The 27,563-nt window shown below is 37.7% G+C and overlaps 1 protein-coding gene across 1 annotated transcript in view; it reads left to right on the top strand.

Annotated features, from left to right (window-relative positions):
* Positions 1-1,227: 1,227 nt before the first annotated feature.
* Positions 1,228-27,563, top strand: part of LOC118812737 (mucin-5B-like) — a 69,416-nt gene continuing 43,080 nt past the window's right edge. The window contains exons 1-21 of the mRNA XM_036577845.1: positions 1,228-1,296; positions 2,747-2,957; positions 3,572-3,697; positions 4,299-4,416; positions 4,503-4,641; positions 4,828-4,926; positions 8,544-8,610; positions 9,516-9,650; positions 9,739-9,903; positions 10,046-10,140; positions 10,266-10,392; positions 12,612-12,867; positions 13,054-13,100; positions 13,192-13,295; positions 13,817-13,968; positions 14,182-14,320; positions 14,877-14,984; positions 15,124-15,303; positions 16,127-16,366; positions 16,868-17,024; positions 18,947-19,069. Of these exons, the coding sequence (XP_036433738.1) occupies positions 1,234-1,296; positions 2,747-2,957; positions 3,572-3,697; positions 4,299-4,416; positions 4,503-4,641; positions 4,828-4,926; positions 8,544-8,610; positions 9,516-9,650; positions 9,739-9,903; positions 10,046-10,140; positions 10,266-10,392; positions 12,612-12,867; positions 13,054-13,100; positions 13,192-13,295; positions 13,817-13,968; positions 14,182-14,320; positions 14,877-14,984; positions 15,124-15,303; positions 16,127-16,366; positions 16,868-17,024; positions 18,947-19,069 (2,851 nt within the window). The 5' untranslated portion in view covers positions 1,228-1,233. The remainder of the gene's footprint in view (positions 1,297-2,746; positions 2,958-3,571; positions 3,698-4,298; positions 4,417-4,502; positions 4,642-4,827; positions 4,927-8,543; positions 8,611-9,515; positions 9,651-9,738; positions 9,904-10,045; positions 10,141-10,265; positions 10,393-12,611; positions 12,868-13,053; positions 13,101-13,191; positions 13,296-13,816; positions 13,969-14,181; positions 14,321-14,876; positions 14,985-15,123; positions 15,304-16,126; positions 16,367-16,867; positions 17,025-18,946; positions 19,070-27,563) is intronic.

The following is a 27,563-nucleotide window of genomic DNA, read 5'->3' as shown; positions in this document are numbered from 1 at the left end:
TCAATCAAATAGAAAACAAATACTTTTTTCTGACAAATTTCATTTTTAAGCACCACTGGGTAAAAAGAAGAAAATATCACATTATAATTAGAATGTCTTTTCAAGACACAGAAGCTTGATTTGATCTTTCAAACAATTTGTTATTAGAGAAGAATTAAATTTTCTTACATTCAGAAGCCTCTGAGCCTACAGGTATCATTCTTGTATAGTTTATATTGAAATACATTGAAAATACACCTACATTTTAGCTCATTTGTATTTAGAAAGACTGGAGCTCATCTTTCCACACAAGGCACTGTATTAATTCACTTTACTTGAATATGATATTAGAGACTTTTTGGAACTTTTCATTGCTAAGTGATCCACTGCTGTTTCTGTGAACTACATAGTAGAGATACTTTTGTTGTTAAACAGAAAACATGTATTCTGTGAAAGACATAGACAGTCCATTTAATAGAATAATAAATCCTGTGTCTGAAAATGACATAAATTTTACACTATTGTGGTCAGTAAGTATAACTTTGTTGATTTTTTTTTCTTGTATGAATTGTTTTTAACTGATATTATGTAATTATGACATTATGGCAACAACAAAAGTGCTTTCATTCACTATCGTATATGTGCTGCTGATGAAATATATGGTCATACATGCATACATAAATACATACATTTGTAAGGACTCAATCTTGTACAGTATACGTACTCAAATGTTTTTATTGTTGTTTAAGTGCTGAGAAATCCAGTGAGTATTCTCCATTCATTACTATTCAGATAATCACAATATATTCTGTATCTACTCATCAGGTTGAGATATCCACAAAGTACAGGAATCAGACCTGTGGACTTTGTGGGGACTTCAATGGCATCAAGAACAATGAGTTCATTAAAAATGGTGAGTCAAATCTGTTAAATAATTGTTTAAAAAGGTATACTAAGTGTAAAATATATATTTGTGTCCTGGTTGTTACTATTATTATTCAAAATAATTTTAAAGTAACATCTGCCTCTTAAACAGACTACTACACGTATACATTTCAGTAACTATCAATAAAATGTTTACTTCTACAAATAATCACAATATCAGTCTAGTATCACTAAATTTTGAAGACTATCATGTACTCCAGATCATTATCTTCAGTCTTACATTGCAGCTCAGTTACATTTTAAGCACATTTCATATCCATTGTAAAAGGTGAGCGAATGACATCACAACAGTACGGCCTTAAATGGAAGATGGATGCCCCCAACGAGATATGTGAGGAGACAGCGTTCCATACTAAGGAATGTCGGACTCAGGTGTGAATTTTCCTGAAATTTCAACGACTGAAAATTTTATTTTTCTTTTTATTGACAAGCAGTTTTGTTTTTTTAAGCGTAGGACCTCCTATACAATACTGGCCAAACATTACATGAGTGTTGCCAACCATAATTCAAACTTATACCCAGCCTTTCTGAAAATTTTAAATAAGAATGCTTTTATTCTTTTATTCTGGTCTCCTAAAAAAATTGTGCTTGGTTAAAGTCTTTATACCAGCAACAGTAAAAACGAAAATGAATAAATGAACATTTTCTTACAAATACAAATAAAACATTTTCTTTACTTAAAAACCTAATTCGTCAAAACTCCTAAGCTAAAGCATGCTTCCATGGCAACCTTGTTAATTTATACTCAAAATAACAATTCCATGCTGGATGTGCCAAAATCTAAATCCATCTGCATCCATAAAGCTTGTGCAAAATAAATTCCAGAACATACTTTATACTTTTCTTAAGATGCTGTGCTGAGGAATTTCTTTGTTCTGGGATTTATTTTGCATAAGCTTTATGGATGCAGATGAATTTTTTGGTTTTTGCAGCTCCCAGCATGGAACTGTTATTTTGAGCTTGCTGTACCCATGGTCCAGGAGAACCTGTTTTTTGCTTCATTATTGTGACCTCTGCAGCGCTTCTTCATTGTTGTTTTTAATTTTAGTTTATATTTTATCTTTGATGACTCGATGCATGAAAGTAGACATTTAACATTTTGACATAGCCTAGTCATGGAATCAAATCTTGCTTTTACAATTTTCCAGTGACATCTTATGATCACTTCTGGTGTTTTGCATTCAAAATATATTTATGGGACATAAGTGCACTGCTAAAGAACTGAATGCTCTACATGACAGATAGCAGTGGTTGTGAAGCAGTGATTGGATGGCCAAGAAAATAATGTGGGCTTGTGTTGGACTGCCCTGAAAGTTCGAACATCATGCTTTTTTAGCCACAATATGATAAAAATAAAAAAAATAAGTCAAACATTTATGTCTTTAAAAAATCTGAGTTTGTACTGAAATTTGAAAATTAAGTACCAATAAATAATTTACAGTCTCCCCACACACTTTCTGTCAGGCCTTGGTGTGTGTGGATTCATTCTGTTGATGGTGGGCCTGCTTTTCCTTGTTTACAATTTAAATACACTTAGACTATTCCATTAGGTAAATATCTTAAATAAGTAACTGCAAAGACACAAGCAGTCAGCAAAAGTCTACAGCAGAGGTAGTCTTTCTTGTGTATTTTCTCTTGCAACTTTTACATTTCTGTTGATTTTCTTTAAACTACATTACTTGTGCTTTCAACCACTACTTATGAACCTTGAACCTCTCGCAAAGAAAGTCAATAAATTCATTATCAATATTTCTTTCCTAAACATTTGAATTTGGTCAAATTTGTAGCCAACAGTTTCATCAGTTTCCTATCATCATTACAGAGAACCAAATGTGAACAGCTGCTTTCTGATCCAGCCTTCAGTAGCTGCCAAACACTGCTGTCCACTGATGCGTTTGTGGAAGCCTGTGTTAAAGACATGTGTCAGTGTACCAGCCGGGCTGTGTGTGTGTGCGACACACTATCTGAGTTCTCACGCCAGTGTGCGCATGCTGGGGGCAAGCCGCAGAATTGGAGGACCCACAAGTTGTGTGGTATGTAATTAACAAAATCAACATAAATGAAAGTGTCATCTGCACCTTGTGTGACGAGGGAAGGATTTGTTTTTGTAAAGTAGTGCATCTGAAATACACTACTACTAAAGTGCACTTAAAAAGGTCTCACTAAAACATCAGCATGTTATGGGCACTTTTTTAAAAAGACAAATCTTCTTGTGTCCTTGGTGCAGTGTATTCTTCAGGATTACATGCCCCCAGTTCTGGTGAGGTGGGAGTTGAGAATGCGGACGTTTGCAGTTTTACTGTGCTGACAGCAGTGCTGATGTACATTACAGGACAGTTTTGGCTGTATTTTTTGGGAAAACTTTAAAATGTATTCTCAAAGTGTTATTGCTGGTATGTGCAAACCTGGAGCTCTCAGCTCATTCTCAGAGTTATTCTAAAACTTAATGAAATAGTAAAGATTTTCAACTTGTGAAACTATTATTCAGTTGTTACTAAAACATTTTGTAAGGGGTGAGGTGATTCTTTACTGAAATCTATCATGAGAATGAAAGCAGATGAAAACGCAGAGCTCAATAAATGTCACCTTCTGCAATGTTCATTTCTTTTTGAGTGTTACTGTCATCTCCTGTGTTTCTCCTGTATAGATAAAGACTGTCCATTTAACATGCAGCACAAGGAATGTGGGAGCCCATGCAAAGACTCCTGTTCTAACCAAGAGGAGAGCCAGGTCTGTGCTGAGCACTGTGTAGAGGGCTGTTTCTGTCCATCAGGTAACCCTCCACTCACAAACCAAAGTAAAATAAACCAAACAAATATACCAGGACATTGTACTATATGCTAGACATAGTTTCATCATCTACAAAGTTCTAGAGAGAAGGTGCTCATATAGAACCATGAACACTCAAAGAACCCTTTGCATGTTTAAAGGGTTCTTTGAATCATGAAAGCATTCTTCAGATTGATGGAGAATGTGCTGTAGATGGTTCTATATAGGACCCTTTTTGCTAAGAGTGCATTTGTCAAGCTCATTCCCAGAATTATTCTTAGAAAATAACCAAAAACAAAAATCAATATCAAAATTAATATTTTTTCCCTTAGAAAAAGATCAGTAAATGAGAAAAATAGGAAATATATTTAAAAAGAATTTTTCAAATAACCAAACATATAGTAAATGCTATTCAGAGTAAATTAGCTATGTCAGAAAATTATGATCAACAGAAACACAGCAATAAGAAGAAAGAATAGGCTTCTGATCAGCAAGTCTAATTAGGATTTGTTTTTAACAAAAACAAATGAAAACTAATCTGTATCTTGTTCCCCTATAACTAGTATTCTGCAAAATAGTGCTCAATTACATGTCTCACTGTATAGGAACTGTGTATAACGACATTGAGGAAAATGGCTGCATCCCAGTTGATCAGTGTCCCTGCATCCACAATGGAGAAATTTACCAGTCTGGACAGTCATACAATAGGACCTGTCAAACATGGTAAATAAATAGATAAATGTTCACAGATACACACACTGATTGAAAAGAAAAAGCATTGTTTTCATCTTTCACTCTGTTGTGGTCAGTGTGTGTTCTAAAGGCCAGTGGAGCTGTAAGAACCTGGACTGCCCTGGCGCTTGCTCTTTGCAGGGAGGGTCACATATCACCACATATGACGGCAAAGCTTACACCTTCCATGGAAACTGCCACTACGTTCTTTCTAAGGTCACAAAACTCATACACATTTATTATATAAGGAAGTTTCAAACCAGTGACTGTTCAAAATACGTTCTGTAATGTTATCACTAGTGCAACATAAATGCTCTTTTTATGACCTGTGGGCAAGTTGTAATACGAGTAGCAGTTGTTCGTGTATCAAAATGTTTGAAAATATACTCTTTTTTTCCTCAGGATAATAATGTGACTGTATTGGCGAATCTGGTGCAGTGTGGTCAGACGAAAACTGAAACATGCCTAACTGAGGTCAAGTTCATCATCCCAACAGCTACTGTAAGCATTTCCAAGAATATAACGGTTTTCAAAAATTCTGTTGACTGGTCCTTGCCCTGCCTTACTCTCATAACCATGTACTTTTCATATTAGTTTCAGAGTGTCTGCTGGTGTAATAAGCCTTAAGAGTACTAACTGAATAATAAGTCTGCAGTTTTATTTAAGGGAATAGGGTGAAACCAGTGATATAAATTAACTATTGGAACTTAGCATAACAGAACAGAAATGAAACAATTTCAACAGAACATATCCAAAACAGATAAAGAACAACAGGTACGTAATACATAACACAAAACCCAGTTCAGTAATAGCAACTGCAAGTAAAAGCTTTACAGTCACTCAGGGGTACAAGCTGTAGTATTTTCTCAAGGTTATTCCATGACCAGTACACAAAAAATGAGAAAGCTGTTCTGTTCATTTCTGAACTAATTTTGAAACTGTGAAAATGTGAAAAAGTATTTGCCCCTCACCCGATTGATTCTATTTTTGCTAATTTCTCACATATAAATATTTTAGGTCATTCAACTAATTTTGATACAAGATAAAGACAACACAAGTAAACACAAATTGCAGCTTTTAAATTACCATTCTATTTATTGAAAATTTATTTATTCAAAACCTATATTACACATGTGAAAAGGGGGGTCATCTAGATGTTTTCTGGCAAATGTGAGATGAACCTCTGTGTTCTTTTTCTAAGGCAAGTCAGGCCTGCAGTTCTTTAGATGTTCATCTGGGCTCTTTTGTGACCTCCTGAATGAGTCGTCGATGCGCTTTTGGTCTGAAATTTTGGTCTGCCCGCCACTCCTGGGAAGGTTCACCACTGTTTTTCTCCATTTGTGGATTATGGCTCTCACTGTGGTTCACTGGAGTCCCAGAGCTTTAGCAATGACTTTGTAACCCTTTCCAGAGTGGTAGATTTCAATGACTTTGTTTTGCATCTGTATTCAAATCTCTTCAGAATGTGACATCATGTGCTTCACATTTGCAGACAGGATGTTTAGATTCAACAGGACTAGTAGTAATCATGCCTGGGTGTGGCCAGTGAAACTGAACCCAATAGTTAATTAAATTTGGTTAACTGGTTGATTTAGTAGCTAAGAGGGCAGTTCTTTTTTGAGGGCCAGGAATGGCTGAACAGCATTTTACCTTCAATAAATTAAATCATCATTTTTGACAACACTTGGGGTTGGAGCTCTGAGACCCTATTGCACAAGTATTAAAAATGGACCCCGCTGATATAAAATGCTCATTGCCATCATTTTTACTTGTTATTTCAGTTGAGTTAACTAAAATGCATTCAGAGAGGCCTGAAATAGAATTGGAGCATGACAATGATTTTATCTGTTTTCAGAATTTAGTGGAATTATTGAAATTTTAGATTTTAAATAATGTATAATAGATAGATAAATAAATAAATTAATAAATAAATAGATTGTATGTAATATTTTGATTTGGATTTCCTAGTCTGAATTTTGCATTTATTTTTCAAACTCTAAGTCAGTGCAGTCAGCATTGGAGTTAGTGGATCTTGCCTTGGCCCAGGAGGGGTTTTGTCGCTCCTTTCCAAGAAGCTTCGAAATTCACAGCAAACTGTCAACTTCACGCACAAAATTAAACTTTTTTTCTGTAATTTTTACATCTTCTGATTTGTACACATAAGGACAGTAACTTATGCATATACATATCGGCTTGATTTTAGCCACAAAGAACAATGAGCCTGAAGTCAGCTTCATATTCTCCAGTTTCTTGTTAGAATTTTCCTGTACCACCTTAAAAGGTGCAGCAGTTACATTTTGGCACCACCGGCGTCATAAAAGTAGCTGTTGCACTGAAAATTCGAACAAGCAATAGGCAAATAAGAAGCTGACTTCGCTTCTTCGAGTGTCTCCATACTTAAAAAATGCCCTTTCCACAGGAAATAATAGCGTTTTCACCGACATGTCAATTCGCATGGGATTAATATCACCTGAAGTTATTTCTACAGCTCACTTTATAAAAACTAAAAAGGAATGGCAATCTTTACTGATGTGGGAGTGCACAGTGACTGTAACTGACATGGTGCATTCGGACGGGACTAAAATTACATGTAAAAACGTTACATTACATTACCCCATCTCCCTATGTAAAACTAATCCCATCCGAATAGGACTTTAGGCAATGAATAATCATTCGCATTCAAGTTCCGAAGGTCAAAAAGGATCAAATTAAGGAATAAATAGAAAAAAAAAAGAAACATGATACTTGTAAGGGAATCCACAGAACATGAAATAACAGATGCTCAGATGGCTTTGTTGTAACAAGAAGTTGGCTTTGGGATAGTACGTTGTTAAAAGAGAACACAAAACAATGATGCAGGATCCACTATATCACCTGCACAGATCTGAGCAGGAATACACTTCAGAGTATCCAGAGAAGCCACTTCAATCGCTTACCCGACAGTGTGTGGCACCAAGAAGTCAATTGTAGTTGGCATCAGAATCATGCATTGTTGAGAAGCACACAGAGCAGCAATGTAGTGTCTACCGTATTCGATACACAGGCCTGGACAGGGACGCACAGTCCCGTAGGGTATCCAGAGAAGCCGATACATTTGCTTACCCAACCCTGTGAGGGCACCAGTAAATAAGAAATAATCCCACAGGTAGGCCAGGTAACAGAATCAGGCCTCCAGTCAGCTCACACAGGTGGGCAGAGAAACTTATTTCATCTTAGAATGGAGTCTGTTTAGTTCAAATGCAAGCTGTCGGCAGTCCAACAGTGATATTTATTGTTTCCATTTTAAGTTGTTAAAAAGCCGAAAAATTCCAACATGCACCTCTTCAATTGTGTATAAAAGTCACTTTCTGTGGCAGGATTGTCAGTTTAAAATACAAATAAAGATGAGTAAAACACAAAGCTCACATGCAGGCACACAAACAAAGGACTGGACTGGCAGCCATCTTGGGACTGTTTACACAAAGTTTATAAATTAAAATATTTGACATCAGCACAAAATATACAAAATATTCTATATGGCCAAAAGTATGTGGACAGCCTTCCTAATTACTGAGTTCGGTTGTTTTAGCCACACCCATTGCTTACAGGTGTATAAAATCAAGCACATAGCCTTGCAGTCTCCGTAGATAAACATTGGCAGTAGAATGGGCCATACTGAACAGCTCAGTGACTTTGAATGTGATACTGTCATAGGATGCTATCTTTGCCACAAGTGAATTTGTGAAACTTCTGCCCAGCTAGATCTGTGTAGTGTAAGTGCTTTTATTGTTAAATGGAAGCATCTAGGAGCAACAACAGTTGTCAATTGTATGCTTCCAACTTTGTGGCAACAATTTGAGGACAGCTCGTTACTGTTCCAGCATGACTGTGCCCCTGAGCTCCATAAGGACATGGTTTGATGAGTTTGATGTGGAGGAAATCCACTGGCCTGCACACAGCCCTTACCTTAACTCACCTGAACACGTTTGGGATGAATTACAATGTCAGTTGTGAGCTAGGCCTTCTTGTTAGTGTCTGACCACACACTACACACACTCTTTGACTTAATATATTGCATCATCGCATAAACTACTCATATCAAATTATACAACTTCTTAAATATTCATCTCCGTAAACAGGTTACTTTCTTGTCCACTGGCACTGTACATGTGAATGATATTACAACTAATCTTCCAGTTTTTATGGGTGAGTTTTCAATTATAAATACCTTCTATTTTTATCTTGTGACAAAAAATTATTGTTTTGAAGTTATGATGTCTGTCAATGCAATGGGTGAATAATGACAAAGTGGGTAATTTAAAAATGAATTACTTTCTCCTGCACTTTCAACCATGATCCTCATGTAATTTAGTCTAACAAGATGCCTTTATATAAGAAAGCTCATTTCCCTTATGCTAAAAAGCAAAGTCCTAGATTTGATCTAGATCTAACAGGATGCCTTTATAAAAAAATAAAGTCCTAGATTTGACAAATTAAGTGGAACACTTAATTTCTTTGTTCATAAAAGAAAAACAACAAATACAAACTGGCTGATGTTACTTTACTTAATACATTTTAATGATTTATTTTTCTTGTAATATGGAAGAAAATTATGTTTATGATTAATATGTGAGAGAAAAAAATCAAACCAAAATTGATTTGTGGTTTCTGAAAAGCCAAGAGATTATATACTTTAGAAAAAAATAAAAATAAGCTTCTGGCTCTCTTTTCGATGGGACTCTATTAGCCAGTAGTCACTATAGATAGTTGTTATCATCATTGAAAACTTATAAATAAATAATGATCACAACAAAAATTGTTCACTCATAAGCCCCCTTAAAGTGAGTTGAGTGGTTGTTTCGGTTTACCAGTAATAGTAAGTTATTGCTAATGTGGGACAGAAAAAAATGGCTGACAATAAAAGCAATAAAAATTATTATAAATTTTATTGCAATATAAATTATTATATTATTAATATAAACAATTAAAATTATACATGAAAGTATGGAGGATAAAGCTGAAGTATTCACCCTATTTCTAGACTTGTATTGCTAATTAGTGGAAATCAAAGCCATGGTGTTTGAAGTGCTGCTTTCTTATATTTGAATCAGATCAAGTGACAATCTTCAAGCCTTCTACGTTCTACATCATCGCCCACACTGCAAGCCTTCAGCTGGTGATCCAAATGGTTCCAGTCATGCAAGTGTACATTGTAGCCAGCTCTAAAAAGAAAGGAACATTGAGCGGTGTGTGTTTCCACCTGCTGCTATAGCACTATGAAAATCTTTTCTTATATAATGAACTCCACATGACTAATGTAAATCTTTCAATTAGGTCTGTGTGGGAATTTTAATGATGTCAAGGCAGATGATTTCAAAACCGAATCAGGACTGAAAGAGGGCACAGCCGCGACTTTTGCCAACACATGGAAAGTTATGACCACCTGTCCTGATGTTAGTAACTGCCATCAAGACCCCTGTAGTATGAGTGTTGAAAAAGGTAACTTTAACCTTCAGATAGATGTACACCCCATAATTATCAAAACTTAATATGCAGAACAATACATTTAAAGTAGCAACTTAAGCATGAAATGTACATGAAAAGTTTTAATTGTATAGTTTGAAATTCTATGTACTTTCAGAGAGGTATGCCAAAGAGTGGTGCTCCCTACTTACTGACCCAGAAGGAGTCTTTTCTCCCTGTCATGTTGAGGTCAATCCAGTGCCTTACAAAGATGTAAGTTTAAATCATTCATTACAGTAGCTGTTTTACATCATGTGAGTATGAATTAACAGCAGCTATCACGTTACAGTTCAAAAATTCTTTTAAAGCTTTTAACAGTGTAAATCATTTTTCTGTAGAGGTGCATTTATGATGCATGCAAGTGTGCCAGAAGCGAAGAATGCATGTGTGCAGCTGTGTCTTCCTACGCCCATACGTGTGCTGCTGAAGGTGTTCTGCTTCAGGGCTGGAGAAACACCACCTGTGGTGAGATTCTACTTTGAACAATTGAGATAAGTTTTATGGGAGTAGAACAGCAGTAGTTCCAAATTTAGCAGTAGACGTTTATACCATACTAAGTATAAAATTGTGAGTTTACCACTTTACCATTATAGGTTATTCTTGTCCATGCAAAAAAATGCACCTGTTACTGTCAGTGACCTATCAGTTAAAATGTACAGTAGTCACTCAAATAAACTAGTCAGAGCTCAGATAGGTAGAACAATAGTTAGACAGTGTAATGAGCATCATTCTGACTTTGCACTGAGGCTGCACTAAATACCTGAAATAAAAATACAAACAGAAAATGAATGGCTTTTAGAATAAAACTGTTTAGATAGCTAACCTGTGCTGAAATTAGATTAGCTAACAAAAATAAAATATGACATAATCATGACATTTAATATGTTACAAACGACTAATATTAGCCTGTTAATTATATATTTTAACTGTATTTTGGAGCATTTCATTTCTCATATCTCATCTTCCTTCATCCTCCCTACATATTTTTGTTGCTGTTTTATTCTTGCTTTCTCTGCGCCACTTTTTTTTTGCTGCTGTTGTCTATCTTGTTATGATTCACACATAAAATGGTTGCATTGTTCAGCAATACAAAATACACTCTTTAGAACACCAGCTGTCCACTAGCACCTGCTTCATACAGCAGGATCTGAGTGAGTGTGTAATCTCTGCCTGCTCTACAAGACTTATTAACTGACCAATTGGCAACCAGGGCTGTACCACTTGAGGGAGAGTGGCTGATTTAAAACTTGAAGGGAGTTATTCTTTGACTATGAAAATGTGTAGGAATAAGAGGCCGTATTACAGAAACTATTACAGAAACTTTCTTTCCTACAGAAAGGAAATTTAGTCTAGTTAGGATGTTTCTGTGATTCTGTTTTTTTTTATCTGGAGTTAGGATAATATTATGAACTTAAGAACTGTTGTTCTGTAATAGCTTCTGTCCTAAATTCAGTCCTAACTAAAGTTGTCATGGTGACTAAGCAGCTAAGATTTCAGGCATAGGAAGTTTCTGTAGTATGACCCCAGGTGTTGTTTTTGTGTACAGACTATTCAATCATACAGCTGAAAAATCTTGATTGGCTAATATATGGACAATATAATGTATCTTTTTTTAATATCAACAGAAAGTTTAAAGGTTTGGGCTTCATTACCAAATATTGACAAGTACTGGCAACAGTATACACTCCTTTAAAAGCACCTGCATGTCTGCAGAAATTCTTACATCCACAAAACCGATGCAAAATACATTTCTAAAACCATTCCCTGCTTGAGTCAACGGAATGAAGTTACACAGGAGATATGTTTTATGATAGACCAACTGGCAGGAATTTGTCCGTTCTTAAATATGGCTGTGTTGTTACATCCATGAATCTTGCACAGATAATATATATCCAAAATGTACAATGAATGTTACTAAAAGCATTTCATGGTCATGTGAACAGAAAAAAAGATTAAACATTACATTACTTACAATAGTAACAGTGATACTTACTGTTTCTGTTGTGACAATTTTATCTAATTTTGAGCTGAACTCAAAAACTAGCCAGCACATGACTGCACAGGTGTGAACACCTGTACAAACATAAATCATAATATTTTTCACAAAAACACAAAAAAGTGTACTTAATTGCAGAAACTGTGTTTGGGTAGCACTACTACTTGTTATAGTTCTGAAGGTTACACACTGATTTTCAGACTTTGTGACACTAACTGCTCACAATGTGGCCATAATGGACAAAGAGGTAGTCTCATTTCCTGCTCTAAAATACAGGGGTGTGGTTAAAATACTCTGCCTATGGACTAAAACTCAAAAATAACGACATAACAGCATTTTTATTTTTTTTTTTTTAATTTAAAAATTTAACTCATGATAAATCTCTTTAATTTTAAAAGAAATCAAAACAATCTTTTGTAAAAACAACATTGTAAAAAATTCAAAACATAATGTAAATAAATTTTTCACAAGTGGAAGTGTAGAGTTTGGGACAGATACTTCCCAACAGAAAGTACCATATAAATGATGATTTTGTATATATGTATTATCTTATTCCTATTTCAAATTGACAAAATAAATCTTACAGTGGGGAGGCATCTGGCTATGTTGTTGTTACATTCATAACTTTAGAATTTCACTCTACCAATTACTGACTTAAGCATCAGCATTTTTGTCTCATGTTGTGCAGCCAAGTTCTCCCAAGATTGTTCAGGCAATATGGAGTACTACTACAGCCTGAGCAGTTGTGAGACCACCTGCCGCTCCCTCAGTGGATATGACTACACCTGTCAGGTGTCTCACACACCTGTGGATGGCTGTGCCTGTGCCGAGGGTACCTACCTCGATGATAAGGGTGACTGTGTGCCTGCCTCCAGCTGCCCCTGTTACCACAACAATCAGGTTGTGGCCCCCTCTCAGGTCATCAACAAGGACGGGACTACATGGTAAGAAACCTTTATGAGTTCAATCAGGTGTGTTGGAGCAGGCAAAGCAAAAAAAATAGTCCTAGAGGATAAAACAGAATCAAGGGAGACTCTAGGACTGTGATTGTGTACAAACCTTTTACTGCAGTAAAATTATATGTAATACACACATATCAGATTAATGTTTTATTTTTAAACTTTTCACAGCACTTGCACTCACGGCAAGTTAGAGTGCCTTGGGGAACTGAAAATTGGTGAGCATTAATTAATTGTACAATTTGATTAATGGAATTGTGTCTCTTGGAATTGACATATTTGAATTGCATGTTTATTTTTCTGGTTTAGACTGCCCAGCTCCCATGTACTACTTCAACTGCTCCAAAGCGGGACCTGGAGCAAAAGGTGTAGAATGCCAGAAAAGCTGCCAGACGCTGGACGCAGACCAGTGTGTAAGTACAGTAACAGATGGGTGGTTAAATGGACAGACAGATGGATCAGTGAATAAGAATGTCTGTCAGAGAGGGTGAATGGAGAAGTAGATCATTTAATGTTATACAACTAGGTGCCAGTCTTAATTTATCTCTGTGTGTCTGTCCCATACACATCTGCAGCACATGAAGAAGACAGTCCTTAAATAGCTTCTGTGTCAATATATTTACCATTTCCTCTCTGTGTATTTGTGCCTGTCAGCAACTGTACAGAAGAGATTAGAAACCAAGCCTAAGAGACACAACTAATGTAATAAGACATAAAACAAAACTTCAATTTTTTGTTCAGAGAAACTCCCATCCAGGAGTTGATGTAAAATGATATTTTTGTATTCATATGGTGCAAAATAGAGGATTCCTTAATTATATATTTAGATTTAATTTTTTTTACTTCATTTCCATACAGAGAACAATAATGAGTATCTATAGTTACAGTAAATGATACATTTTCTGAATCTTTCCTTGTATGTTGTGGGTCTCAGATGAGCACACAGTGTACATCAGGGTGTGTGTGTCCAAATGGTCTACTGGCTGATGGACAAGGAGGATGTGTAAAAGAAGAGAACTGTACATGTTTTCACAATGGAGTCTTCTACCAGCCTGGACAAACTGTTAAAGGAGACTGCAACACATGGTGAGCAAAGCTAACGTGGTGCCATTTATGTGCTGTTGGTGCTGATGTTGTATGCATGTATGTTGTATGTTGTATGTATACTGTAACATGCATTATAAGCACACAGGCTTTTTACCAATGCATTTGTCAGCTGATTATTAACTCTCAAACTATTTATGCTTATATTATGAAGTCTTGCACTGCTTTAACCAGAAAATGTTATGGATTTTTCAGCACTTGCAGAAACAGAAAGTTTCACTGCACAAGCAAAAAGTGTCCCAGCACTTGTACCATCTATGGTGAAGGTCATTACATGACCTTTGATAGTATGAGATATTCTTTCAGTGGAGTCTGTGAATACATGGTGGCCCAGGTATGTTATACAATGATAATGTCATGATATGCTCTTGCATCTCTCCATTTTCATATTTTTCAAACCCTACCTTGTAGCAAAATACATAAACAGACTCTTTATATAATTAAAAAAAACTAAAATTGAAATAGTCACAAGGCAATTTCAGCATCTTTGGATTTTTCACAAAAACAATTTCTCAAAAATAAGTTTGTATAGACTATTTTGGAAGAGCGTCCGGCACCTTTTGTACTGACAGACAGGAAATGGCTTTGAAGGTACATTACTGCTCGATGAAGCAATGCAGAAAATCATGTATGATAACAAAAAGATCCTCCAATAAAACATAGTCATGTGGCTGTTTCTTGATTTTGTTTTTCTTACTCCCTTCAACTCAATCTGTCATAGCAGGTTAACTTGTTATGTTGAGCCACTGCCTTGCCTAAATAATATGTATGATATCACTTTGTATGATAACCTGAAAAATGATAAATGCAGAAAACTTCACTTTGACTGATTAATTTCTTAACAGTTACCATACTAATATATGAAATCTAACAGCATCTGCTCTTTGCAGGATTACTGTGGCAACAGTCTTAGTGGTTCATTTCGTATCATCACAGAAAATATCCTCTGTGGCACAACTGGGACCACCTGCTCCAGATCTGTCAAACTCATTCTAGGGGTGAGGTTATCACACAGCTTCCTCTTCGTATCATTGCACTTCAGTATTATCATTAACACTAGTCAATTTAAGACTTTTGAATTGTTGACCATGAAAAGTTGATAAATATTTTCGTTTCTTCCTTTTTCAATGTTTGTAGAACAAAGAGTTCATACTGTCAGAGGAGAAAATTAAAGTTTTCAGTGATAATAATGGCACAGAAATCGCTCACAAAATCTACACTGTGGGGATTTACATTGTCATTGAGGCCAGTAATGGTCTGGTTCTGCACTGGGACAAGAAGACAAGTCTAAAGATTACACTCGATCCTTTGTTTAAGGTAAGTAAAAAACATTCCAAATCCATGACTTTTTTCCTGCATTACACTGCTGAAAATGATAGCAATGGAATGATCTTAAACACAGCTTAAAGATTAAAATAGCAAAGGCTTCAATAACATTAAAGTAATTAAAAAAAAGCTGAAGAATAAAATGAATTGTGCTCTCTCGGACTCCCGGCTACGGATGGCTGTAGCATCACCAGGGATCGAACTCGCGATCTCCTGATGATAGGGCCAACGCTTAGACGGTTGCGCCACTCGGGAGCCCTTGCTCTTTGTTTTTATTTGCATTTCACATACTGACCCATTTTTTTCAAATATATTAGCTGAAATATAATATTAAATATGAGAAAGATATATTGTCTAGATTCATGGTTGGGATGCAATGGGAATACATTTTCAGGAGACAGAAATTAAGTATCTGTATTCAATCCAAGTTACATTTTGTAAAGGCAGTAATCATAATACAGCCTCCTTTTACATTTTTAGAACACTTTTAGATAACTTACCCACTAAATTAAATTAACATGTGCCTTCTTTTAAAATAGTTTATTAACTAGTCAATATGCATTCTAACTGCATTCTAAATGTATTCTGAATAAGTTACTTTTTATAGATCGTAATGGAAGACATTACTGAATACATCCAGAACAGTATATTCAGTATTCAGCCATCACTACTTTTTGAAAGTATACTCCCCAACACTGTCTAGGTTTAAAATGATTTCACATGCCAGGATATAATTTTTCTGGAATTTATGAATTTGTACATTTTTTGGTCATTTATTTGTATTATTGACCCATCCCACTCTTCCCCATAACAGAGAAAAGTATGCGGCCTGTGTGGTAACTATGATGACAATGGGAAAAATGACTTTGTGACTCGTGGTGGGGAGGAAGTGGTGGAGCCACTTGAATTTGGAAACAGCTGGAGAGTTTCTTATACATGCCCCAAAGCCAGCATTATCAGCAGCCCCTGTAATATGAGACCACACCGCCAGGCCTGGGCCATCAAACAATGCAGCATTATCAAGAGTGATGTCTTTAAGTCATGTCACTCCTTAGTGAGTATCCTTTCAGGGAGATGCTGAAAAAATGTACAAAAGTAGTTGTTTATTTTATTTCTAGTTAAAAACGGTGATTAAACATGAGTTATTGATTTTTCAGTGATAAAACAAAGGAGAAAACATGTTTAACAGCAAATTACAAAAAAAAAGCCTCCAACAATAACAGTATTTGATTTTACTTTTGTGTACTGCTACTTTAACTCTTCTGTCCTTCCAGTTGTGTCGAAAAGCTCCCACATAACTCAGGCAATCACATCATAATGCAATGAAATCTGTATCGCATTGGCCTGAGTTTGCATTTGCAGTGCGATATAGGGCCTATTATGTTAGAAAACATTTGTATAGGCTGCAAATTTTGTATTTCTCAGGGTTTTTACCCTTGAAAATCATACACTTTTATAGATGCGATTTGTCTCAGTGAATTTCCATGAACACAAATTGCTCATATCCTGTGAGCTGTTCTACTATGATTCTGTTTTATTCTGTTTCTCCTCTCAGGTGGATCCAGATCAATATTACGATATATGTGTGCAAGACACGTGTGCATGTGACACTGGTGGAGACTGTGAGTGTTTCTGCACGGCTGTAGCAGTGTATGCTGCAGCATGCAACGAGAAGGGAGCCTGCATATCGTGGAGGACCCCAACCATCTGCCGTGAGTCTCAATAAAGAAATCAATAGAAGCATCTCTTCTTAAGGGTCAAGGGAAATGCTTTTATTGATGTAATTCACAAGCACAGTTGTTATTAACCATTATTAACTACGAGTATAGTACAGTTTAATCAGTAATTAATCTTTAATTAATCATCTGGATCAGCTGAAAACAGTAATCCCCACAAATGTATTTAAGTGATTTAGCTTAAGTTAGCTGTTTTACAAAAAGTACAACCTAATTTCCAAAAAAGTTGGGACGCTGTGTAAAATGTAAATAAAAAAATGCAATGATGTGCAAATCATTTAAATCCTATATTACATTGAGAATAGTACAAAGACAACATATAAAATGTTAAAACTGGGAAATTTTATTGTATTTTGAAAAATATATGCCCATTTTGAATTTGATGCCAACAACACATTCCAAAAAAGTTGGGACGGGGGCAACAAAAGTTTGGTTAAAGTTGTGTAATGCTAAAAAAAACACCTGGTGGTTAATTGGCAACAGGTCAGTAACATGATTGTGTATAAAAAAGCATACCAGAGAGTCTTTCAGAAGATGAGGAGGGGTTCACCACTCTGTGAAAGACTGCACGATTAAATAGTGCAATAATTCAAGAACAAAGTTTCTCAATGTAAAATAGCAAACAACTTTTGCTTTTCTTCATCCACTGTACATAATATCATTAAAGGATTCAGAGAATCTGGAGAAATCTCTGTATGTAATGTACAAGGCCAAAAACCAGTATTTGCTTGCCATGATCTTTGGGCCCTCAGACGGCACTGCATTAAAAACAGACATGATTCTGTAGTGGAAATCACTGCATGGGCCCAGGAACACTTCTGAAAACCACTGTCTGAAAAACACAGTTTGACGCTGCATCTACAGATGCAAGTTAAAACTCTAAAATGCAAAGAAAAAACCATATATATAAACAAGTTCCAGAAATACTGCCACCATCTCTGGGCCTGAATTCATTTAAAATGGACTGAGGGGAAGTGGAAAAGTATCCTGTGGTCCGATGAATCAACATTTGAAATTCTTTTTAGAAATTATGGACGCTAACTCCTCCAGGCTTAAGACCACTCAGCTTGTTATCAGTGCACCATTCAAAAGCCAGTATTCATGATGGTATAGGGGTGCGTTAGTGCACATGGCATGGGTGATGTGCACATCTGTGAAGGCACCATTAATGCCGAACAATATATACATGTTTTGGCAACATATGCTGCCATCCAGATGACGTCTTTTTCAGGGTAGGCCTTAGACAATGGCAAACCACATTCTCCATGTATTATAGCAGCATTGTTCCATATTAAAAGAGTCTGGGTGATAACTGGCCTGCCTGCAGTCCAGACCTGTCACCACTGAAAACATTTGGTGCATTATGAAATGAAAAATATGACAGGAGACCTTGAACTGTTGAGCAGCTGAAATCCTGTATCAAACAAGAATGAGAAAACATTTCACTTTCAAACCTACAGCAGTGTCTCCTCAGTTCCCAAATGCTTACAGAGTGTTATTAAAAGAAGGGGTGATGACGCACAGTGGTAAACACACCCCTGTCCCTTTTTTGGAACGTGTTGTTGGCATTAAATTCAAAATGTGCATATATTTTTCAAAAAACAATACAATTTCCCAGTTTCCACATTTGATGTGTTGTCTTCGTAGTGTTTTCCTTTAAAAATATGGTTTGCACATCATTGCATTCTATTTTTATTTACATTCTGCACAGCATCCCAAAATTTTTGGGAAATGGGGTTGTATATATTAATGTATTTTTACATTGACTCTAAATGGAATAAAGAGAGTATTGGGGATATGAGATAGTGTAGCTGTACTAACCCCTGTCATGCAAGTATAACACCTTGTCATTGCCCTTGACTTGACAAGCCACTAACTCACTTAAACTGTTTCTGCAGCTTTGTTCTGCGACTACTACAATGTACCTGGAAGCTGTGAGTGGCACTACAAACCCTGCGGGCATTGTGTGAAAACCTGGAGCAATCCCTCAGGAGACTGCTTCAATGAAACTCTAGTAGAAGGTAAGACTTTCCTGGCTAATACTTGGCCATATTTAACTATGTTCTGTAGATTACCTTTTCACTCTCTGAATGCGCAAATGCTGATTGTGCATGTACATGTAGTTAGAAGCACAAATGGGCCTGTCTGTTATTCAATTTTAGTATCTAATTACTTATAAATAATAATAGGGCAGATAATTCTGAAATAATCACAGATGAGGCTGCAAATGTATCTATTTTTAGGTCATAATTACCAAATAATCACAAAATATGGAAAATGTTTAGTAACACTTCATTTGTGTCACAGCACTTTCTGGAGTGAAATGACATTCACAGCATAAAAATGTAATTTTCACCTTACTTAGGTCCAGAGAAAACATACATCAGCTAGTCATCACAATGTCACGACAGTGCCATAATCCTTCATAAAAATCTTATAAGCATGAACATGATACTTTAATTTAGGGCAAGAGAAAAATACAAAGCTCTGCCATAATAGAATATTTGTTTCAAATCATAGACTACATATAGTGTAATTAGACAAGATGTTTGTACCATACCAACTACAAAACAGTCCTACACAACATTAATAACTTGGCTCAAGGCCCAACAATAAATAGAACATAATACAACTAGAACAGTGCATTTCCTGAAGAAAATGCAGATGATTGCACAACTAAAGATTGTTACTTGGCTGTGTTTCTAGGCAGTTGATATGGCACGAGGGGTGTATACTCAGTGGTTGTTAGGGGGTAGCAAAGTGGTTGCTAAGTGTTGTTTAAAATAAATGGTAGACTATGGGAGGAAAAAAGGATAAAAAAGGACACATAGTGAAGTCTGAGTCTGTATGGCTGTGAATTAGAGCTTGGGGACCTGCCCTGAGTGAGTACATGCAGTTTGGTAGCTGTCAGGCAATGAATTAATAGAGCTTGTGTAGGGGCAAAAATGAATGGGACTCTATGGGAGGAACAAGGGAAGAGTAAAAAAGGACAAAAGGATGAGTGTGGGTCGGAGTAACATTGAATTGCCCTAAGATGGTGTATGCAAAAGGGTGTCTTTTGGCTGAGCAGAAGTACGGTAAACAGGCATGCCATTTTTACACTCCAGACTGTAGGAGAACAGTTCAAGCTGTATAGAAGCACACCATTTCCAATCAGACCCAAAATTCCAAAGTTGGAACGGTGTTAATATCTGACAAAACTATGGGACAAGTTAGCAAATAAAAATCCGGCAGATAAATAAGATAAAAAAAAAAAACAAAAGTAATACTAGAGTAGTGCATTTCTACTCTAAAAAAAAAAAAAACATTGCAAAGTGTTTGTGCAGCTTAAGCAATTTGAGAACGATTGCTAGGGTGTTTCCAGGCAGTTGCTATGGTATCCCAGGTGGTGGTTATGGTGTTGCTAGGTGTTTGGTATGGCATCCCAGGAGAATGCTAAGGGGGTCTGTCCTGAGATAGTATATGCGAAAAAGGAGTATTTTGGTCAAACATACAATTTTTTACCCATTCATTCCTATGGGAAAAAATTAATAACTTAATGAAGATTTTACGAATTTTACAGTGCATCAAAAAGATGTATACAAGCACACCATTCCCAATCAGACAACCGAACTTGAAAAAAGTGTCAATATCTTAAAGATTGCGGGACAAGTTAGTGGACAATAATTGGGCAGAAAAATAAGAAAAACAGGAAAAGAAAAAGAAGAATATAAATCGGTTATCAATAGTGTTGTCACTAATAATAATAATAATAATTGAAGAAATTGCAGAATGATTGCGCAGGTGAAGTGATTTGAGAATAGATGTTAAGCTGTTGCAAGGCAGTTGCTATGGTATTTTATGTGGTTGCTAGGGTGTTGATAGGTAGTAGCTGTGAAATTCCAGGTGGTTGCTAAGCTGTTGCTATGAGGTTGCTGTGGTATGCAATGTGGTTGCTAAGGTGTTGCAAGGTGGTTGCTATGGTATCCTAGGTGGTTGCTGTCTAAGAGAGGAACGTGAGATGAAAAAATGACACACAGTGTGGGTCAGAATGGCTGTGGAATAGAGCTTGGGGACCTGCCCTGAGTGACTACTTGTACTTTGGTGGCTGTCGGGAAAAAAAGTTTAGGCTTTATTGGGGCGAAAATTAATGAAGAAGAAGAAGAAGAAGAGTAGGAAAAAGAAGAAGAGCTAGAAGAGTGATTGCGCAGTTGCTAAGGTGTTGATAGGCGGTTGCTATAGTATAAAGGTTGATTACTAAGATGTTGATGGAAAGTTGCCATGGTGTAGAGGGTGTGTACTGAAAGGTCGTTAGGGAGCTGGCAAGTGGTTGCTAGGTATTAAAAGTATTCACTGTTTAAAGTGAATGGCAGTCTATGGGAGGAACCAGGGATGAAAAAATGACCCACAGAGGTGTGCAGGTCAGGATCGCTGTGGAATAGAGCTTGGAGATGACGTGCCCTGAGTGAGTACATGCAGTTTGCTGGCTGTTGGGCACAGAAATATTTGAGCTTTTTGGGGGCAAAAATCAATGGGAATCTATAGGAGAAACGAGCAAAAAAAATGACAGAGATAAGTAAGGGTCAGTACAACATTAAATTTGTACACACCTGCGTTGAGGTAGTCTATGCGAAACCATGTCTTTCGGTTGAGCAGAAGTACAGTGGATTGTCATACAATTTTTCACCCCATTCTTTCAAATGGGAACAAAATTTAATTCAACCAAGATTGTACAAAACCAGAACATCGAATAAAAAACCTGTACACAAGCACACCATTCTTGATCAGACTGAACTTTCCTGTGTTGGAACAGTGTTGATATCTTAAAAACTGCAGGGATAGTTAGCAGACTAAGAAAAATAAGAAAAAGCTTTCATTAATAACACTAGAATAGTGCATTTTCTGAATAAAAAGCAGAGCGACTGCACAGCTTAAGCCATTTATGAATTGTTGCTAAGGGGTTACCAAGCAAGCAAGCAAAGTTTATTTATATAGCGCTTTTTACAACAGGTGTTGTCACAAAGCAGCTTTACAAGGAAATCAGCATTACAGAAAGAAATCTGGGTCCAAGCCCCCATGAGCAAGCCAGAGGCAACAGTGGCAAGGAAAAACTCCCTAAGAGAAACAGGAAGAAACCTTGAGAAGAACCAAGACTCAGAAGGGGAACCCATCCTCCTCTGGTCGACACCGGATAGTAAAACATTGTTAGTATAAAGTATTATAGTACAAAAACAGGGAAAACAGGTGGAGCAAATGATTAATTTGATTCGTTTAGTTCATGCAGCTGCAGCTGCAGCAGCAGCAGCAGCAGCATCAGTGGGGTCAGGTTGTGAGGGTGAGGTTTGCACAGCGAGCAGTGGCACCCGATCAAGGCAGAAGAGGCAGCAGCATCAGGCGCAAAGGATGGGCAGCTGTTCAACTCGGCAAAGAAAAGAAAGGAAAAACAAACAGAGAGTCAGTTCTGTAATGGGTGACCGATCATAAATTACAGTGTTAGCAGAGCAGCAGAGACTCTGGCAGGTATAGAACTGACAGGGAAAACTAATTACCAAAGGCTTGACTATACAAGTAAGTTTTTAGCTTAGACTTAAACACTGAGGCTGTGTCTGAGTCCCGAACATTAACAGGAAGATTATTCCAAAGCTGAGGGGCTTTGATCACCTTGTGATCTAAGTAGGCATGATGGTTCATAGTGAGAGAGAAGTTCACTCAGGTACTGAGGGGCGAGTCTGTTTAGTGCTTTGTAAGTCAGTAAGAGAATTTTATAATCGATGCGAAATTTAACTGGTAACTAGTGTAAGGTTGATAAAACTGGGCTGATATGGTCAAACTTTCTGGTTCTAGTAAGAACTCTAGCTGCAGCGTTCTGGACTAGCTGAAGCTTGTTAAGGCTTTTGCTGGGACATCCAGCCAGCAGGGCATTACAGTAATCTAGCCTTGAGGTAATAAATGCATGAACTAACTTTTCTGCATCCTGTAGAGACAATGCATTTCTCAATTTAGCAATATTGCGGAGATGCAGGAAGGCTGTTCTAGTAATATTAGTTATATGTGCGTCGAAAGACAGATCAGGGTCTATAATGACACCAAGGCTTTTTACAGATGAGCTTGATGCAACTGAGAAATTGTTAAGTTTAAGTGTTAAAGTAGACAGTTTCTAGCTGCTTTTGGACCAAGAAGTAGAACCTCTGTTTTATCGGAGTTAAGAAGGAGAAAGTTACTCGACATCCAGTCCTTTATGTCTTTTATACAGTTTCATTTTATCATCTGGGTCGCTTGCTAAATATAACTGAGTGTCATCGGCATAGCAGTGGAAATTTATGCCGTGTTTACTGATAATGGTGCCCAGTGGTAGCATATATAATGTGAATAATACAGGTCCTAAAACAGAGCCTTGTGGAACACCATACTTTACTTTTGCGAGGGCAGATGATTCACCATTTATATTAACAAACTGATAGCAATCAGTGAGGTAGGACGTGAACCAGGAAAGAGCTATTCTTGTTACCCCTACAAGGTTTTCTAGTCTAACTAGTAAGATAACGTGGTCTGTTGTGTCAAATGCCGCACTAAGATCGAGGAGGACTAACAAGGACACATTTTCTTGGTCAGAAAATAATAATAGATCATTTACAATTTTTACTAGTGCTGTCTCTGTACTATGATTTGGTCTAAAGCCAGATTGAAATTTACCAAGCAGTTGCTGTGGTATTTTATGTGGTTAATAGGGTGTTGACAGGTAGGATTTTGCTAGGAGGTTGTAATGGTATCCAGGCAGGGTTGCTAGGGTGCTGCTAGGTGGTTGCTGTGTTGTTAGCTGATAGCTATGATATCCCAAGTGGTTGCTAAGGTGTTGCAAGGCAGTTGCTATGGTATCCAAGGTGGTTGCTAGGGTATTGCTAGGCTGTTGCTATGGTATCCCAGGTGGCTGCTAAGGTGTTGCTAGGTGGCTGCTTTGGTATCCAAGTTAGTTGCTAAGGTATTGCTAGGAGGTTTGTGAGCAAAAATGAACAGATATAAAAGGAAGGAACGAGTGACGAAAAAACGACACATAGGAGTGCGGGTCAGTATGGCTGTGGATTAGAGCTTGGGGACCTGCCCTGAGTAAGTACATGCAGTTTGCTGGCTGTCTGGCAAAAGAAAGATCAGGGCTTTTGTGGGGGCAAAACTGAGTGGAGGGGTATGGGATGAATGAAGGATGAAAAAATGACACATAGAGGAGTACGTGTAGATTAGCTGTGGATTACAACTCAGGGACCTGCCCTGAGGGAGTAAATACAGTTTGGTGGCTGTCGGACAAAGAAAGTAATAGAGTTTGTGTGGAAGAGAAAATGAACGGAACTCTATGGATTGGAAATGTTGGATTAAAAACTCCGGTTTGAGTGTACGTTGAGACATGCTGGACATTTCCGGTTTGAGTGTACGCTGTGCGCGTTTGGCTGCCGCTACTCGCCGGGGTTTTTGTTTTTCCTGTGGTTCGTTTTTTTCTTTCCCTTGGCCGGTGCCCAGAGTTTTTGTTTTTGGCCTAGAGTCGTGCTGTGCATTTTTGTTTTTTACGCTCTGGCAATGTTTAAATACTCACGGACTGAACTTAAACACCTCGACTGTCATGCCCGCTTGAAATCTGCGTCATATAATCTCTGCCGGACACTTGGAATTGCTCGACGTCCACGTTACGTTCACTGTTCAAAAGAGGACCCTCGTTTAGTTATGGCTGTGATGGCTCTGATACGCGGATCCCGACAATATAGACATATAATCGTGCTCGCCGGCGTGACACTAAAGCGAACCGTGGAGTAAATCATGGCCATCTTCGTCCACTTTCAAAACTGGTTGAAACTTCCCTTCCCCACCGTCACTGCTTTAACCTCGCCCATCTTAACGCACGATCCATAACCTAAACTAACTAAAGCCTCGTTAATCAATGACCTCATCACCGAGAAAAAAGTGGATATGTTTTTTTCTCTCGGAAACTTGGCAACAACCTGGTGACTACTTACATTTAAACATGCTGACACCCACAGGCTACAGTTATCTATCAAAACCCCGACTGAAAGGGAGAGGAGGTGATCTGGCTGTGGTTTATCATTCTGGTTTAACGGTCAAAGAACTTTCACTATTCAATATTACATCCTTTGAATATATTGCTTTGAAGGTTGTTTCCTCCTCACCTCTACTATTGCTGTTAGTTTATCGCCCTCCCAAACCTGCTGCAAGCTTCTTGTCTGAACTTAATGAACTCCTCACAATCATCTCAACTCTTTGCTCTGCCATAATTGTGCTTGGTGACTTCAATATCAATGTTGATACTGAATGCTCTTTCACATCTGAGTTCATTTCAGTTTTAGAGTGTTTTAACTTCATGCAGCATGTTGATTTTCCAACTCACACTCATGGTCATATTCTTGATCTGCTCTGTTCTACTGGTTTGAATGATATCTCTGTCTCTGGTTCAGTCTCTGGTATCTCTGACCATAAGCTTATTGAATGTAGTTTTCATATTTCTACTCCTCCCCCCTCCGAGAAAATCTCTGTTGTCTATCGTGATATTAGGTCTGTCAGTCTCAATCTGTTTGCTGCTTCTCTTCAGTCTTCAGCCCTGTCTGACCTACATAACCTATCATCTCCTGAAAGTATGGTTTCCCTTTATAATGACACTGTCTCTGGATTGCTTAATGATTTAGCCCCTTTTAAGAATAGACTTGTCCCTGCCACCCGCTCGTGTCCTTGGTTCACCCCTGAACTAAGGGTACTGAAGGCCATTGGGTGACGTCTTGAGCGCATTTATAAAAAAACTGGCCTTAGTGTCCACTCTCTACTTTACAGTCAACACATCCACAAGTACAGGGATGCCCTTAATACTGCCTGCTCCAACTACTACTCCTCCATCATAAATAATGCTAAGTCTTGGCCGAAAACACTCTTTCGAACTGTTAACAAACTCCTCCATCCTCCTGTGTCAGCGTGCCCCCATTCAGCTGAGCAATTCTACATTCCTTTGAAAAGAAAATTAATCAGATCTATAGTTTCTTTCCTTCTACTTCTCAGTCATTCGCCTTTACTGATTTTCCCACTTTGGACACAAAGCTAACTTGTTTCTCACCTGTTGACTCCTTTTCTGTCTCTGAACTCATCACTAAGTCTAATGCTTCCTCCTGTCAGCTTGACCCTGCCCCCACCCCTTTACTCAAGGCCTGTTCATCTGTAATCAGCACTCCAATTGCTACAGTGATAAACTCATGTGTCTCTTCTGGTTTGGTTCCTACTGCCCTTAAAACTGCTGCAGTTACTCCTATACTTAAGATACCTGAATTGGAACCGACTTCTCTTTCTGATTACAGACCCATCTCACACCTTCCATTTTTAGCTAAAGTAATGGAAAGAGTGGTTGCTTCCCAACTCCAGGCATTTCTCAGTGATAATGCCCTCTATGAGCCATTTCAATCTGGTTTCCGTACTCACCACAGCACTAAGACAGCTCTTCTGCGAGTAGTTAATGATCTTCTCCGGTCTGCTGATAGTGGTTCTCTCAGTATTCTTCTTCTCCTCGACTTAAGTGCAGCATTCGATACTGTTAATCATGATGTTCTCATTTCTCCTCTTTTCCCATATTGGTATCACTGACACAGCCTTACAGTGGTTCAGGTCGTTTCTTACAGACAGACAGCAGTTTATCACACTAGGCCCATACAAGTCCTCCACCTCTCCTGTTACATGTGGTGTCCCTAAGGGCTCAGTTCTTGGACCCCTACTTTTCTTAATCTACATCTCACCCCTTGGCCAGATCATTCATAGCCATGGCCTTAACGTTCACTGTTATGCTGATGATATTCAGTTATATCTCAGTACACACACACCCTCAGATTCCCCTCCCAATACACTAATTGATTGTATTTCTGATTTAAAGCTCTGGATGCACAACAACTTTCTCATGCTAAACACTGATAAAACTGAAGTCTTACTGGTTGGCTCTAAACCTTTACTATCAAAATCATCCAATTTTTCAGTTAGTATTGATGGCCTGCTCGTTAAGCCTGCACCTGTTGTTAGAAATCTTGGTGTTTTACTCGACCCATCACTTACATTTGATCTGCATATCAAGTTCCTCACTAAGACTGCATTCTTTCATTTATGTAACATTGCTCGTCTTCGCCTGTTCCTGACCGATAATGATGCCAAAACTTTGGTTCATGCCTTCATTATGTCCTGTATTGACTACTGTAACTCCCTCTTTGTTGGTCTCCCCGTGAAGTCTATACAAAAGCTACAGTACGTTCAGAACTCTGCAGCTAGAGTTCTCACTCATACTAAGCGTTCAGCTCACATCACCCCCATTCTCTTTCAGCTACACTGGCTACCGGTCCCATCATGTATAAAGTTTAAAATTTTACTACTCACTTTCAAAGCCCTGCATAACCTTGCTCCCCCCTACCTCAGAGAACTGCTGACCTCTTACACTCCCTCTCGCTCTCTCGGGTCTTCTTGTAATAACTTACTTGCTGTCCCACGCACCAGACTTTCCACTTTGGGAGGGAG

The sequence above is a fragment of the Colossoma macropomum genome, unplaced genomic scaffold (assembly GCF_904425465.1).
Source record: "Colossoma macropomum unplaced genomic scaffold, Colossoma_macropomum, whole genome shotgun sequence".
In the NCBI taxonomy this organism is placed as follows: Eukaryota; Metazoa; Chordata; class Actinopteri; order Characiformes; family Serrasalmidae; genus Colossoma; species Colossoma macropomum.
Note: the sequence above shows the minus strand (reverse complement) of the source record. Positions and strands in the feature narration are given on the sequence as shown.